General features: G+C 39.7%; 1 protein-coding gene across 1 annotated transcript in view; it reads right to left on the bottom strand.

The window, feature by feature from the left end:
* The window catches only part of NYAP2 (neuronal tyrosine-phosphorylated phosphoinositide-3-kinase adaptor 2), a 123,957-nt gene extending 106,873 nt beyond the window's left edge, over positions 1–17,084 (bottom strand). The window contains exon 1 of the mRNA XM_053986575.1: positions 16,870–17,084. Coding sequence (XP_053842550.1) covers positions 16,870–17,075 — 206 coding nt within the window. The 5' untranslated portion in view covers positions 17,076–17,084. The remainder of the gene's footprint in view (positions 1–16,869) is intronic.
* Between the last annotated feature and the right edge of the window lie 313 nt (positions 17,085–17,397).

The raw sequence follows: 17,397 nt of genomic DNA on the forward strand, positions 1-17,397 counted from the left end.
ATTTATCTTATGTGCTTCTTTGCCTTACTTTGATCTCATCTTCTTCAGACCACCATCATTGAGCCCTCTTCAGTAAACAGGGAAAATTGTGGGGATCTCTGCCCACAGATTTCAAAGCAGGCAGCTTCTAACTCTCAGCATGCCCTTGCCAGGCTGCTCAGATTAGAAATGGAAAAAGCAACATTATGCAATATTCCTGCTAGAATACACACGGGCCTAATACACTCTTTAGGTGTTATAAGAAAGCAGGAGATAGACTGACAGAGCTTTCTAGGGAAGGTAGCTTTTTGAACAAACAAGAAACTAAGACAGGAAGAGAAAAATTATTCCAGCCTTCACAAATTTTTCCTGATATTTCATCCTCTATCAATATGAAGAAAGAAAATGATCTCCAGATGCTAATATGGGTGTACCAGTTCTTTATTAAAAAATGCAGATCTGAATTTCCTTTCCTTTTACATGGCAGCTCCAATGTTTCAAAGGCTAATATGCTGAGAGCTATCATATTTTATGTGTTACTTTATTTACTAAAGATCATTGCACAGCCAGTATACAAACACTACTGTAAGTCAAAGCTGTGCTCCAGACACCAAAAAAACCCCTCTGACTCTTGTAGCAAGTATATTCCCTTAATTTAAATAGAGCCTAGTAGCCTCCAACACATACCTGAACTCATGTGCAATGCTTATTCTAAACAGAGTGAATAAGGATTGAAAGAATGCTCCTGTAGTTGTATTTTCATTTGTACAAATGCCTTTCCTCAGGAGCTGCAGGCCCTTGCCAGGTGGCAGCAGCTCTCTTCTGGAGCACAGGGCAAAGCTTGGCTATGACACTGAGAAAAGCAGCTCTGCCTTGTGCCCCGGGCTCGTGCTGGGATGGGATTTGCAGCTGCCAGAGGACCCCAGCTGTGGAGCTTTCCACCCAGGCCACCTCCTGGTCATTGTCCCCCAGCCTCTGCAGTGCCTCACCTCCCTGCTGTCTGGCTCAGGGAGCAGGAGGCACCACAGCACTGTTTATATGCACACCAGCCCCTGCATAAGCAGAAAACCCAAGTACTGAGCAACTGTTGGTTGCTCTGCCCCATAAAACACATCCAGCAATGACTGACAGGGACAGAGAGCATTGAGGCTGGTGCTCAGGTGAACACCTCTGCTGGTCATGTGGAATTTGACCTCACACCATAGAAACCCTCCAGGCAGGTTACTACAACTTTGTGAAATCAAACAGACACAATCAAGTACCAAAAAAGAACAACAAATGTGCCAAGCATACTAAAGGCCAGCAGACATACTGACAGATTTTTCCACCAAAAGCAGAAGAATTTTATTCTGTCTTAATGCAAGACTTCATTGTATAAACCAACATATGGAATGATAAAAGACTTCCTAAAAAATTATTCAAAAAAATAATGGCAAAGTGTTGTTTATTTTCACACAGAGGTTGAACTATAAGCCATTTAATCATGGAATTGACCTTGCAGTTGGAGGTTTAGTGAGACTGTACAGCAGGAGACGTGCTAGAAAAAACACTTGCTATGCATTACCTCAGGAACTGGACTACTGTGGTTAATATATATATGTGTAAACTAACTGTTAATATGCTCTGAACAGTTATTTACATTTCTTTAATTAATAAAAATACAAACAGCCATATATTTTATTGAAAAAAAAAATCTTAAGATCTCTTTTACAAGCAGTATCAACTAAAATCACTAAACAGCATCACATTGTGTCAATAACATCACTAGAGTGTGCATTCCAGTCATTTACAAGGCACTTTATGATAGAAGGTCTACAATAAATATGCAGTTCTGATGGCCTTGCCACTAAAAACTGAAACAAAGCTTTTTCCATCCCCTTATTTACATGAAATGGACAAAACAAGGTTAGAAATAACCAACCTCCCTTTTTATTTTTCTGTCACTGCATTTCGCTTGCTCTCAAAGAACACCCCAAGGTAATTCTGGAAAATTAAAGGGAAAAAAATATAGAAAAAAGTTATGAGATTCTCTACAAAGGGCAGGGGGATGGGAATTTACTGATTCAATTATTTTCCATCTCAACAGTTGGGCATCCAGAAATTGAAATGTATAAAGGAATATAATTTATCTTACCCTATTTTTCCTGACTGTTCATTTATTTTTACGTAGAACAAAAGTTGTCTACAAAAACAAACCAGAAAGTTTGCAGCAAACCCCTTCATGGAGTAGCATCTCCTTACATTAAGGACTTCTGCAGCAAGACACAGCCCCTGGGGTGTCAGTGTGGTCACAAGAGATCACCCAGGGATCACAGACTTCACCCCCTTTTCTTCAGGCAGTCCCTTGGTGTCACACGTGGGAGCCAACTGCAGATCACTGGGACCCCATGGAGAGAAGAAGCAACCACCAGAAAGCATTTGCTGAGCTCCCATGGCCTGAGACAGCCTTCCAGAGCAGTCAGAAGGTGTCAGGAGGAAAACTGGGACTTTAGCTACCCAATTCAGGCTTCAGCTGCTGAATTGCCACCACTGGAAATTAAAAGAATACCTGTGACCCAGGCCAATGTGCCTGCAGCCCTCTTGTTTCTGATGCAGACTTTAAAAATGGATTTCATCAGAACTAAACCAAGACTACTTTTGCAGCCACAAGGATCAGAGAATAAGCCAGAGTGACACTGAGGGGCCAATACTGTCTCCCTAAAACTCCTGTGCTTCCCAAAAGAGCTGGCTCAGAAGGTAGAGGCTACCAGCTTCCACAGAGAAGCGCTTGCCAGATAAAGTTGCTCTGGGACAATTTTTCTGGGGAAGTGACCTGCAGTTTGGCTTTGCTAAAGTTTGGTAAAACAATCTACATTCATACATCTCAATGAATTTCAGCAAACAGGAAGATTCCCAGCTCTTGCTGGGATGAGGTGCAGAGGCCAAAGATCACACTCCAGGACAACCTGTCCCAACCTTCCCAAAGCAACATCCCACAAAACAGTAATGCACCTGTATGGCCATACTTCAGCACTACATTGTCAGAGATACTGATTGAACACAGACTCAGATTTGAGCTCACTATTAGACTGGTGAGAACTGCTTATTCCTTTAGTATTGTGGGGAGTTCTATTTTACAGCTAGGGTTTCACACTGGCTAAAAATAAATATTTCCATTAAAGAAAGAGCAATGGAAGAAGATACCATTCTGAAAACAGGAGCAAAACCTCTGCTTCTCTTTATTTACTGCCCATTTTATTTACCAGATGCATGCCTTTAAAATCAAAATATTTAATAGCTTGGGATAGCATAAATCTTCTATGGCCTACATAATAGCTATTGTGACACCAAGAAATGAAAACTTCATTGTGGCACAAACTACATTTGCACCCAATGTTAATTGCAGTATTTATCTCCAAGTGCAAACCAACACAAAACATTTTAGAGAAAGAGACATAAAAAGAGTCAATAACACATGCTGGTCAACCTTACATTAACATCAGCATACATTAATAATGGCATCATAACCCAGGAACACTGAATGCTGCTACTTTTAAAGAATATATCATTTTCAAGCAAGCACAGCTGTTAATTCTCTTACTAGAAAAGCTTCATATTTCTATACATTTAATTTTTCAGATTGGTTTTTTTTTTTTTTTTTTTTGTATTATCAGTTAAAATGCATATAATGAATATTTGGAGAGTGAGAGGGAAATTACAATAACCGATATTAGACATTTAGTAAGAAACCACAGGTCAAAGCTCTCATGTCACTTCCAAATGCCCTTAAAACTGCATTTGACAAGAAAATGCATTCAGCTTATTTTGTGCATAGCTTAAAATTCAGGGCAGCCCACAGCTCTCTCCCTTCCCAAGTGTTTGGGAATGGTAAACAAATTGGCAGATAATTACATTCCGTCTCTTAGCAACCCTAAATGTCTTGCAATGAAGTTGTTGGGCTTTTTTTCTGATGTGTACTTGTAATGACATTATTTCCACGAATTTTAGACCCAGTCCGACAAGCCCACTTCTTACAGAACCTCCTGCATCAGCATTCAGTTTAATGGCAGCAAAGATCAGCTACAGAAAGCTTCCATCTTGTTTGTAATCTCTTGGGAAGACAATTCACAATAAATATATACTGAGAGCAAACAAATGACTAAGTAGGAAGAGGCTAGTCAAAATATTTTGTCACAAGCCTAAATAGCCTTTTCCACTGCCATAACTGCAAACAAACAATACAGAAACCTGTGGTTTAATCACAAACCTTTAGACAGCAAAGTTCATTAGTTTACTGAATTAATGAAATTTGAAATTTTACAATAGAAGAGAGGTTTGGGCCAGTTTCTCAGGAAAAGAATTGTTTGTGGTAATATTTTCTGAAAATGCAATCCCACTTGTAGGCATGAAGGAATTCTAAAAAGCCAGTTCATGAAAGGGGAAATATTGCTGCCACTCCTCCCCTTCTGCAGACACAGCACAACACAGCAGCAGCAGACTGCTGGGAGCGGTTGTCAAAATCTTCACTACATTTTAGTGGAGTGGGGAGGGCCTTTGTTCAGTGCCTTCCCTGGAAAGACATAATTTCTAAGTTTTCTTTCCCTCTTAATAACACATCAAAACAGGTATCAATAACAAAAAGAAAAGATGCTGAAAAATCAGTACTGCCATAAAATACAATAAAAACAGTAACCTAGAATGCCTTGTTCTGCCAAAAGATTTTGACTACACATTCCCTTACATGTCTCCTTACTTAAAGGCTGATTTTGTATTAGAATCTGTGCACAATTGCTGGCGGAGATGTCTGGATATACACTTGTCACTGTGTCCCTAGTAACAAATATAATGCTTCTTTGTTTAGTGGTTGATTTAGGTACAAGTATCTCTCTAAATTAATTCCCAAAGCAAATTATTGTTCCCTTATCATAGATCTTCCCCAAAATGGTAACCAAATAATAAACTCATTTGAAAGAGAAGGAGCAAGCAGTCTCTCACTGAACAGTGCTAATTATCAGAATTTGCACCTTGACTGATTACTTAGGAAATGAAGATGAAAATCTGACAGCCTGGAACTGGACACTGAAAATAGATTTTCCTCAAGTGCAAAAGCAACACCATAAATCACAAAAATTAACTTCAGCACATGGACTTAGGAGTTGGTCTCTCTATAATGCTTGATAAATTACATCTGCATAGCAGACAGAAGCCTAAATAACTTAAGGGATTTTGGTAATAACTAAGACAAATGAAGTATTTCACAGTGTTTTGTTGCTGTGCAGTGTTCTCCATTTCAGTCAGGCACCTGGTGGTGTAGCTGGGCTCATACAAAGTTCTTGACACAAATACCTCAGGATCCAACTAGATGAGAAAGAAAAACTGCATCACTTCAGTCAGGCACCTGACAGAGGAGAGGCAAAGAGAAGGGGAAAATGATTCCTTTCCATTATTTTAGTAAAGATCAGTTTTTCAGGAGCTCCTTTCCATGTACAAACTGTGCCAGTGGGCAGACACTGACAGCAGCATATGCTGCACCTGCCCTACAGCAAAGGAGCCAGGGCAGCATTGTATTGCTGCTGCTCCCTTCGTGCACATTGAGGTGCAGGCAGACGCTTAGCTCCAGCCCCACCTCTTAACTTCTTGCACACCACCACCCATTCCTGTGTGACTGCAGCCCTCCAGATTTCCTAATCAAATGCCACACATAACTCCTTTTAAACAAGCTAAGACAGGGAAAACTTGTATCAGTCTACGTTTTTCTGGGTAAGGAGCCAGAGATAAGGTCATCGTCATCATCATCAGGTCTAAGAGGAAGTATGTAAAGGAGCAAAGGTGGTTTTGGAATGCTTTGTTGATAATGGAATGGACCTGGGTTGGCTTTGACTTTTTTTGCTCTGTCCTCATTTACCCTTCTGAAATCTAGTAGAATCTAGGAGGTGAGAGCAAAAAACGTTTCCAGAAAAAAAATCTATTCAGTGTAGTTCACTCAACTGCAAAGAGCTCCTTCATATCTAATTTTAAAAATCTTAATTAAAAATCCCATACCTTATCTTCACACATAGATTTTTTTTTTCCATTGAAAAACAGACTGAAGGAAAAAAAAAAAAAAGCTATGAGCAAAGCCTTTTCAACCTTCATCCATTTTTTTAAATGCTCAAAACTGCATCTAAGAGGAGAAGAAGCAGCGCAGGCAAGATGATGCAGGTGAAAGCAGCGATGCTCAAAGCCAGTTTGCCTTTAAGGAGCTGCCAGGGCTGGAGCAGTCACATGGCCACTGGTGTGTGTGGCTCTGCTCAGCAAGCCATGCAGCTCCTTGGCTGCACCAGCGAGTGTCATGTGAGCCAGGGGTTGCCATGGCAAGCACGAATGCGGCTCCCATCCGCTCCAGCACCGAGGCAGCACAATTCAGATTAGCAATGCACAAATGTGATTTCCTAGGGAAAAAAAAGCTGCACTTTGCTTTGCCTAACAGTTTGGATGTAAAGCTTAAACAATTAAAATTATCTCTGAAATTGTGTTTATGATAAACTGCTGAGAAACCTTTTAATCTCAGAACAATAGCCATGTAACAAACACTAGCAGTTCAATCTTCGATAGCAGCTGCATTTTGGCATAAACTGCAGTACATGAATTTCAGAATATTTTTCCATTTAAATACCAAGAATTTTGAATTTCTTCTTCAGCCCTTTAATTGCTTACAACTGGAAGGGAGAAGAACGGGAAATAGCTGTTCCAGTGAAATAAAAATCATGTCAAATCAACCCTAAAATTCACTCATTGCATTTCTTAATGTGGTAATCCACAGTCTGACATTCAATGCAGGAAATTTCTGTGAAAGGTGTTCCTGACACTGAGGTATTTTATCATCAGAGTCCTAACATCTGCTACCAAAATTAAGCAGCTTGCTAATACAGCAGGATAATGAAGACCTGCATCACATGGGCTGCCATTCCTAACTTGGTGATGGAATGCAGCTGGAGCTACTTGCAACCCAAAGGCAGGTTTATTGAGGGGATTCTTTTTCTATAGAGGCATCTATAGGACTGTTTTACCAGACTGAGGTCAATTCCAGCAAGGCACGGTGTTCTTGCACTTTCAGGTAGCTCGCTATAATTCCAGGATCTAACATAACATGTTCAGAGACCTCTGGCATACCACAGCCTTCAGTATTTAGTACATATACAGGGGATATTCCTGTGTCCTACTGCTTTCATAGAAAAGATAATCAAGTCCTGAAATAATCCCAGATAGAGACTCTAGACAGTAATTTATAAGGACCCTAACCATAGAGCCTAACCATAAAAAGTGAGTGCCCAAGCTTCTGAGCAATTATGTAAAAGCAATTATGTAAAAGACAGATCTCAAAGTAATTGAAATTTTTAATAAGTCAGTCCTTTGTCTCCATGTCGGTAGAAGTGCCTGAAAAGGGATAACTTGTATCAAAAAGACAATTGATTCTCTCAGTATTTCTTGCCCACCATAAAACAAAATAAAAATTCCGTTTTAGTTAAGGCCAGATAGATTCACCATACCCCTATGTGTGCTTCCTAACTCTGCCCATCACTTATAAAGGGCTGCTCTCAAACCTTACAGCACCATTCAGCCTGTAATTGCTACCAGCTCAGGGCACGTGGAAGTGCACAGCTCTCTCAGCACAGAAGGATCATGATGTTGTCTTTGTTCTTTCCCCTCATTAGAAAATACTCTGGTGGGGCTTCATGGGTTAATTTCAGATTCTTCTCTTTTTTAACCTTTAATTTCAGATTCTTCTCTTTTTTAACCTTATGCTTTTTACTGCACCCCTACACATCTCACTTCCAGCACATACCATAGGTTTTTCTCCAATAGCAATAAAAGGGGAAATCTCCATTGCAAATCACTTGCTGATTTAAAGGAATCAGAATACTAAAGCACAAAGTGATGCTCCAGGATTTCCTCTCCATTAGCGTGAGCAGCATTTAGCATTGATTGCTATTATTTTTAATCGGATGTCCAAAAAATTGAAGACCTGCATCATTACTGATCCAATCAAGATGCTTCTCCCACAACAAAATTGCATAACATATGAAATTTTACTGAAACTACCTTGAATCTCTCTGTATACAGAAGATGACTATCAAAATCTAACCACTAAAATATTGGATAGTCTCAGGATGAAAATAACTGGTGTTGTTGTGCTACTGAGTTTTGTTAATATCTCACTCAAATTCATCTCATCTCCAAAAATTAGAAAAAGGAGATCACCAGTCAGGCTCCTACTAATGTGATTTTGGTGTTAGCAGACTACGTTTTTAATTAGCCTCTCTTGGTTTACTTATTGCGGATGGCTGCAGGATTGTCTCACGTCAGAGTCACAAAACTGAGCATAAGATAAATAACTTCTCACACTCCTCAATACCTCTCTTTCAGCCCTGAGCATTCTGCAAACAGCAGGAATTTGCTACCCCATAGCTGCACACAGAGAAGCAAAACAAACTTTGTGCTTAATTATAGAAGATTATTCTCTAGATGGGCTACATTTTTAAACACTCTCTTTTTGCAGTAGTAAAGGACTCAGCAGTTTCTTTTTGTCTTTCAAGATTCAATTAAAAGTATGTTTCCGAAATTAAATTACAGCATGAAATTAGCTAAGGGTATGAAATACGGCATTTGCCCTGGCATTCAGGGGAAGGCTGTTCAAAGCAATTCACTTAATGGCTCCAACATGTGATCTCAACTTAATAACTAAAGTGCCCTCAGCTCACAGAGGATCTACTGGTGAGATGCGCCCTGTATAATCCACCAAAAAGAGAAATGGATTAAACCCAGGTAAATCTTATTAATTTATGGAAAACCCCGCAGTTACTCTCATTTTTGATCTTTTAAAATATTACCATTTTGCCAAGAAACACACTTGTTGGCAGGAATATTTCTGTGGGTTTTAGCTGGCTTTGGCCTTCTCAATCTCGACGCATTCCAGAAGCATCTGCCGGAGTCCATTGGAAGTGTTTGCTCCTCTGCAGCTTTCAGAGAGAACTGCTGGATGTAATTCATCACAACCACTGGGGACACACTGCAGTTCATTCTGTGCTGCACTAATAGAGGGAGGGAAATGAGCAGTCCCCTAACTCCTCAGGTGCCCCTTTAGTCACCTGTTGGGTGCAATTTCAGCTCATGCTGTGAGCTGTCTTTGCTCTGCATGCACTGGGTTAGTGTTTCAGAAGAGTCTAATTTCCATTTGGGGTCCTTGGGTACTGTGCAATAAAAAGGGAAATGAAAACCAATTCCACTGACGCCCATCTTCTGTGGGACCACAGCAGCTCCCTCTGCTCATTCCCGGGTTCCTGGCAGCTCACAGGGGCTGCAGCACCTGCCCCAGCCCAGCAGGGCCCTCCCCGGGCCTCTACTCTTCCTGAAGGAAGACCCTGTGCTCAGGACACACCACACAAAGGTTTTTAGCTGGTTGGTGTCAAGGGGGGCTTTTTGTGTTGAGGGTTTTGTGCATTTATTTGTTTTTGTATATTTTTAAGTAACTTCACTTAGGATTACAACTTAGAGTAGAAAGCCAGAAGGAAAAATAAAAGCATTCTCAAATTAACTATAAAACCCACAGCTAATAAGGTCTCTACAATCCATTTCTTCTCTAATCTCTCCTTGCTCCTATTTTAATCCAATCACACAAAAATCTAATCAGTGCACATACGTATTCCGCTTTTCATACGAATTTTAGCCACTGATGCAGTGGCTAACAGCAACTTGACAACAAGATGCCCTTCACCTGATGCTTCTGTTACAGAAGTGGTGTGACATTCTCTTTTTCTAGGGGCACGCCCAAGAGCAGACTCTACTCCAGGCTAAGAAAATAAACATCCCAATTAAATAATCAAGTATTATACTATGTTTCCCTGTGAAAGAATAGAAATAAATAAATAAATAGAAGTACACATAGCCTGTCAGGAGGGTGCTGAGGAGAACATGCAAAGGGCACAGATGCCTGCCAGCTGGATGGGGCTTAAAGCAATCTTTATTAATATTAAATCCAGCCAAATACAGCTGTGATTCATGGCCCTGAAAAGAGCAATGAACTGAGCTATTTTGCTCAAAGGAAACATTTGTTTTTCTTCAACTTTATGAACAGTTATTGTTAAATGATGGGTTTTCCTGAAGATACAGAAAGATTTACTTTTACTATTCTAATGGTGGCACAGAGCATCAGTTCTGCTGGGCTCAGACTGGGGCTGTGTGTTCCCAGTGTCTAGGACCATGGCTGCAATTTTGCAACGAGTTGTGAGATTTCTTTCTACATGTTTTTTGTACAAGTATCTGTCCTCCAGGTTGCAACACATGCTCTAAATTTGGGTCACAGGCAATTACAAATTTGTCAGGGGTCAATGAACTTCAGCATGGAGCACTTTTTGGTTACTGGAAAACCTGAGCCAGAACAGATCAATGCTTTTAATTTGCATATGAATGGTGCTGTATTACTGAATGTATTCCTCTATTAATGAAGTCCATCCTAAAATAGTTATAAAAACTTCATCTGGGCATGCTTGAGAACAGTCTTCCTTATTTTTTATCCAGTCTTCATAACAACAGTTTTAATTAACTTCTACTCCATTCTTTGCTATTTTGTAACATACTTGAAGACATTTGCCAAACAAATGCAAACCTTTGATTCCATATCATGGACCACCAGAACTCTACAGAATCATGCAAAGTATCTCTATTTCTACAGCTCTACATGTATCCTCTTGCTGAGAAGGCTTTTGGGGAGGAAATGCAGGATAATTTTAACTACATTCTGTAGTTGAAGACTAATCAAAAGACAGTGAGAGAAGAGACTGGAAATAGAAGTGGAATGGGAACAAATGGCTACAAACTGCCCATGAAGATCCACGAAGCCGTGTCTGGAGGTACAGCACACCTCCAGGGTGACTCAGTGCCCAGCAGCTCCAGCCTGAGCTGGGATAGGAGCACACACCCAGGTGGGCTTGGAGCCAGGCCAGCTCACCCACTGACACAGGTGGTCAGGCAGTCCCATGAGTACCAACAGCTTTGAGACACATCCACTGGGTTTTAACGAGAATAGGGGTCTGGAACCCCTTTAGAAGCCTTCTGGGCTCTCTATGACGCCACACTCCTAAAGTGCTTTTAAATAGAGCAAATGAATCCTGAGAGAAAAAAATGCACCCACTACATAGTGGATTGGTGTAAGTCTGAGCAATTTGTGGAACAATGAAAGAGACCATGTAAACTCACTGAGAAGTAAAAGTAGGCAGAAGCCCTAAAAGAGAAGATTTTTTGAAAATAACATCAAGCTTTAGATAGCAAACTGATAATAACTTCTGCTTTATTTCCTTGGTCTTTTAGATTGTGAGGCTGGATATCAGCCTCTATGGTAAATTTTAAATGACATTAATCACATGACTGTTCTAAAATAAAACTTCTAAGAATAACAGCAATAGCAATATAAAATAGTTTGCATTGTGTCTGTTGTTTATTTTGTGTGGCAATAATACAGGCAGCCATATGGATATGAGCATTTGGAAGGGAGGATTTGTTGGCTAGATCATCACATCTGTTTACTTATAAAAGCAACAAAAATACATTCGGAGGTCACTCACTGCACAACCATTTATCTTACTCTTGATGAAAAAAACTTATCAACGCTACCCTTTCTACATTGAACCAATTACAAAAGACACCCCAGGATATTTTCATGAGGAAAAGGTTTTGAAATCATAGAAAAATTAGTCTTTAACACACCTCACAGCCATTTCCACCATAACAGTGGTATCAGAGCAATAACTTAATCTAGGATGAAATGAGCATGCAACATGTCCAGGAGGAAGATAAAGAAAACAACAGTGCCCCAGTTAAGCTTCCTCACAGCACAAACATTTTGATCAAAGGAGCACGTACCACTGACCTCATATCCAAAACCAGCATTCACCAAGTGAACTCAGATTTGGATTAAAAACAAAAACAAACAGAAGAGCCCCAAAGCAAACAAACCCAAATGAAAAACAAACAAACAAACAAAAAAAACTCCACAACTTACATCAACACATCAAGCCAAAAACAATGGGTTAACAAGCTTGTAATGTATAATATCTCAATGTGTTTACAGGTATTTCAGCTGAGGCTTGCACCATGACCCATAATATTTAATGTACTTCCTTCACCATTCTTTTTGAGGTCAGGCTGTAAGCATACTGTAACCTAGCAAGCATAATTATTTCTGCAAATTTAGAAAGGTGCAGTTTACTACACAGAATCTCAACTACAGAACAGATGTTCAGAAAAAAATACTTTCACCTAAAGTATTGTTCTGATTTCAAGACAAAATTATAAAAATTAGCTTCATAATGAAATTATTTTAGGTTATTTTTTATTCTGGTAAAAATATTTCTGTAAAAACTCTTCAGCATGTCCATATAGTCCAAGATTACTCACATTTTCTCAGCTGAACAGAGCTTTTGGCAGTGAATAATCCCATGCATAGAAATCTTTTTATATTTTCTTGCTGTCACCCACACTTGATAACACAACTTTTAGGTAAAGGACGCATAATTTATATCTTGTTCACGAGGGAAACTAAGGATAGGAATGACAGGAAGCTACAGAAAGATAATACCTGAATTCAGTTACTTCTATTACCATTTCAAAAAAGGAAAAAAAAAGCAACAGAAAAATACGATCTTACTTTTGCTGATGGCTTAGTCTTCAGTACTTGGTTTGCCAAAGAAAGGAGAGGTTAGGTTGACAGCTGTTCATTACAATTCCTTCTTTGCTACAAGAGCTTAGCTCTGCCACTGGCTGGCTGGCCCATTTCTGCTAGCTTTAGCACACAACAGTGCTCCTAAAAGCTCCTCCTCTTGACAGCATCTGTCTGGATACAAGCACAAGCAAGGCTTTCCATACAGCCATTTAGGTCCTGGGAACGAGCTACAAGTAAGGGAAGCCATTAGAAGTAAATATTTTGATGATTAAGTCCAGGATTTGGCAGGCAGAAATTCATGCCCACTGACACCACCAGCTTTACAGTAGAGTAGTCACATCTTCACAGTGTTACTAGTGAAAATTACTTCCCTGACAATAACTTGAATGATGCACAAAAAATAGAAGCCAGACCTTTGAAAGCATGCACTCTGATTTATGCAACATGTCCGAGCCTTCAGAGGAGGAGGGTTCATCATTTGTTTCTTCCCAAGCTTTTATATTTGTGCAATTAAGAAGGGAAAACATTGGTGAAGTATCCACACAAAACAATAATAAAGTATCTAAATATGTGTATTTCAGTTATGGATGAGTCAGAAAGCAATTGCTAATTCCAACAGATGCCCTATATAAACTCCAAATACTCACCTTTTTCCTGGCACCCACAATAGCGGAGGCAAATCTACCTTCTGTTCCCAGAAATGCTGCCCACAGCTGATATTGTATCATGGCAAATGTATACCCCATGGTATTGCCAGTGAATATGATACTGCTCCATAACTTTATTTGCAATTTATAGGCTCTGTGGGCAATATGCCAATACCTTCTCTTAATTTGGACACTGCTCCTTGAATAGACAATGATCATGTAATGAGACTAGATGATTAAATGATGGAAGAAAAATCATCTATACATTAGGTCCTATATACATACATATTTATTGTGCCTCACTCTCAGCTACTAATCAGCACATTAACCTTATTTTCTCCGCATGAGCGCTAAGAACCATACTAAAATTAGGTCAGAAATTCAGATCAGATCAGCTGACTCAGCCCAGCAAGATTAGACAAAGACTAGTTGCTTTTATTTTTCCCAATCCAATACACTGTGTTTATCTCCCACAATGTACAATGGATCCATACATTTTTCCCCACAATTAACCTATCAGAACCAGACACCATGAGACAGCAACCACACCAAATGTACATCAGTGCTACTGAAGAAACACAGCCCAATGTATCCTTTGGAAAGCAAAATGTACAATCAAACATTTTTTTTTTTTTAGGTCATTTTTCAGATCTTGTTTCCAAACTGCTCAGACTAATCCATTTCAATGAATTTAAGTCATTCAGCATAGTTATGAGATGATTTAGGTAAATAACAGCTGCTTCTAAATAATGTTGTGTGTGAATACCACCACTTCATTAGACAATATATTACTCATTATTATCTTGTTAATATACACAAACAGCCTTCTTCTAACAGAGGCCATCTGAACACTAAAACTGAATAGCTTCTAAATAATTCAATAATTGGGCTAGCAGGTAATTCTCTGTAGGTGCCAAAGACTTCTGGCTGCTTTATTTTGATTCTCACATACATAAGAAGAGTATTTGTGGGAACCCCCTCTCCTCCTCAAAAAAATCTACCTGCAGTTAATCGCAGGGGATGACTCTCTTGTTGCTAAGGAGATTGTTTTCAGCTATTGGGAGTCTCCAGACTGGTGGCAGTTACCACTGCACATGTGCACCACTTGCTATCTAGGCCACGCTCCCAGGAATTAGGGATAATATAAATACCCACCAAGATAAGGTAAAGACATAAAGAATATAGGACAGAACAAAGAAGAAATCAATGATCCTACTTTACCTTTCCTGACTGCTGCATTACAATAGACAACACGGTCTTGGATGAATCTCTGGAGGGAGCCAACTCAATTGCAATCAGCCTAAGTGACTTCAGACATCATGTTCCCTTTAGTCAAATCAAGTATTTTCCCTTGGTCTGCCATTGCTTTTAGTTTTTCCCACCAAAGGTTGACCTCAAGTATTTTTTATTACCCCTCTAAGTTTACATGGGAGAAAGCAAAAAACACTTAAAGGAAGTGCTTTTCACGATTTCCTGAGGTGTTTTCCTACATTGTTTCCGCAGGCAGATATTGTTCCTCCTTCAGTGTTATTGAGACAAGCCAAGTGGGGAGGTGCCACAGCACATGCCCCAGTCGAGATGGCCACAACACACAGAGTATCACCACACAATTTCAGAAAGCTTTAAGCATTTGCCCATACACAGTAACACTATACCACATCAGAAGGCTTCAGGCATCTGCCCTTGTTGTTCTTTAGCCCAGCCTTTTATCCCCTCATGTTCAAGCATTGCACTGTGTGCCCTCTGTTCCCTTTGGTGGTTGCTCAGTGCCCCTGGGCACTCCATGGCTCATTGCTGTCAGTGCTGCTCACTGCTTCTCACAGCTGTGCCCACTGAGGATGAGGCTCCCACAGCTCCACTCCCAGTCACCACAAACTGTGTGCCTACAGGGAGGGATCAGAGGGGATCACTGCAAACATAGTTTCCCACAGAAGAGCGCTGTACTGAGGAAATGTTATCTCCAAACCACATACAAATACATGCTGTTCCCCTAAGAAGCCCACTGTGTTGCTGGTCCTTCTGTCTTCTGGCTCTGTGACTGAGAATAAATATTCTGTTCTCATTGATCTCAGTTGAGTGTGGGCAAGAATTTCATGGTTTGGCTCAGCCCTAAATCATCTGTACTTATCCAGAGCTCTTCATCAAATCGCTTTGCCAGGATCAATGAACAAAACCACACAAACCAACCACATTGTAGGAAATACTGTCACTACTATTCAAATGAGGTAGAGAAGCTTGGCTAGAGGACTACAAAGAACCAGGTAGGTCCACAAGTTACTCTCTCATGCCCCAAGAAACCTATTCATAATAAGATCTGTTCTGGTACTTAGTAACCTTTATGGTCACACATATGAAAGTACATGCAAGCAGATTAGCCAGAGTACAGCCTAATTAGCTGTATTCACCTTAATTCTACATTATTCTTATCACTCCAGTGAAATTGCTGACAATCCAAATAGTTCCACTTCCTGGAACATAAAGCAGCCATATTTTTGCTTTAAATTCCTTCATCTCCCACCTCTCTCAAACTGTGTGTGCTGCTCTTTTCCTTTTAACGTTCCATCAAAATTATCAGACTACCGAGGCGTTGCTCGAACGTTCACAGCACAGCATGTCTGTTATACCTGGGTGTACAGTACCCAAGACATAGCATAAAATTTAATCACTTAAACAGAAATATAGAAGATTCATGCTGGGGGGAAAAATTCAAAGGACCTCCTATCAAGTTTATGCTTAAGCTATCCATTCACATATAAAAGTTAAGAATTTAGATGACGGATTTACCTATATTACAGAATTTTACCTTCAGCTCAAGAAAAAACAATTTTTTCTACTGGCAAATATGTAAGCAATAAATATTAATTATATATTCCATTCAACCTTCTTTTTCTCTCCAAGAGGCTGCAGAGATTTCATTGATATCCATTGGCACAAGTAGCCAGGTCATGCAAGTGCTCCTCTCATTAACTGTCAATTAAAATCAATGGAATTGTTCAAGAAGAGCTGTTATAGGGTTCTGCCCATCAGGGGCTTGATCCATTTTCCTGTAAGTGATTGCAATATTGTTACTGACTTCAGAGATCACAGAACTGAAAGGAAAATGTAAATAATAGATGCTTAAAAAAAAAAAAACAACAAAAACCTGACACCAATTAGAAACCTTTGAAAATCTAGCAGATTTAAAACATCAGCTCAAGAAAGAACCTATTTTGACCTGTGAGACTGTCCCCGTCTTGCTAACACACAAATACATTTTTGTACAAAATGTAAACTGTTCATCTAAAAGCACTAAGAGGATGACAACCCATTCATCACTAGATTTGCATCTATTCCAAACACCCAAACCTTTTGTTACAAATCTCACCTGCTCAAGATGCCACACATGCTCAAGCTATGTCTACACGATGTAAACCGCATGTATTAGAGGCCTGACAGAGGCCAATGGTCTGTACTGCTTTTGCCAGCAAGCTGCTTAGAAATCAACTGCTCTACGCATATTTACCATATCTGAATCCCTTGCTTTTCATTACTCTGCCAAACCACCCATCTTTTTATCAAAATATTTACCGTTTTATTGCTTCTTCTTGTTTTCGGCGTTTTTCACTCTTTTCTTTCAAGTAAGCCAGGTTTGTTTCATTCCTCATACGATCATTCTCTCGAGCAATGTCTGATGCATTCTGTATAACCAAGCCATCATAGGCCTTCATCCCCATATCTTCAATATACTGGAGAAAAGCGCCCAAAGTGACCTCCTCCTGATTAGAACTCATCATCTTGCAGGAGATAATGAACAAAGGAAAGCAATGTTTCCTGCAGGTTGAAAAACACATAATACCTTAATCAGTAGGAAAATAGCTTATGGTTTATGACAGCAAGATCACGTCAGTTGTAATTAACATCTCCGTAAGAGACAATTTTTCAGACTTTCCCATTTAAAGGATAATAAACAAAGCAATTCAGAACACAGAACAACATTACTCAAGACAAGAGGAGACAAAACCAAGAGTCTCTTCTTCCAGGCAATGCAGATCCAAAAAACTACACTGTTTAAATCCCAGAAATATTTCCTTCCACCCCATCCCATTTCCTAGCACC

This window comes from Vidua macroura, chromosome 10 (genome assembly GCF_024509145.1).
Source record: "Vidua macroura isolate BioBank_ID:100142 chromosome 10, ASM2450914v1, whole genome shotgun sequence".
Classification (NCBI taxonomy): domain Eukaryota; kingdom Metazoa; phylum Chordata; class Aves; order Passeriformes; family Viduidae; genus Vidua; species Vidua macroura.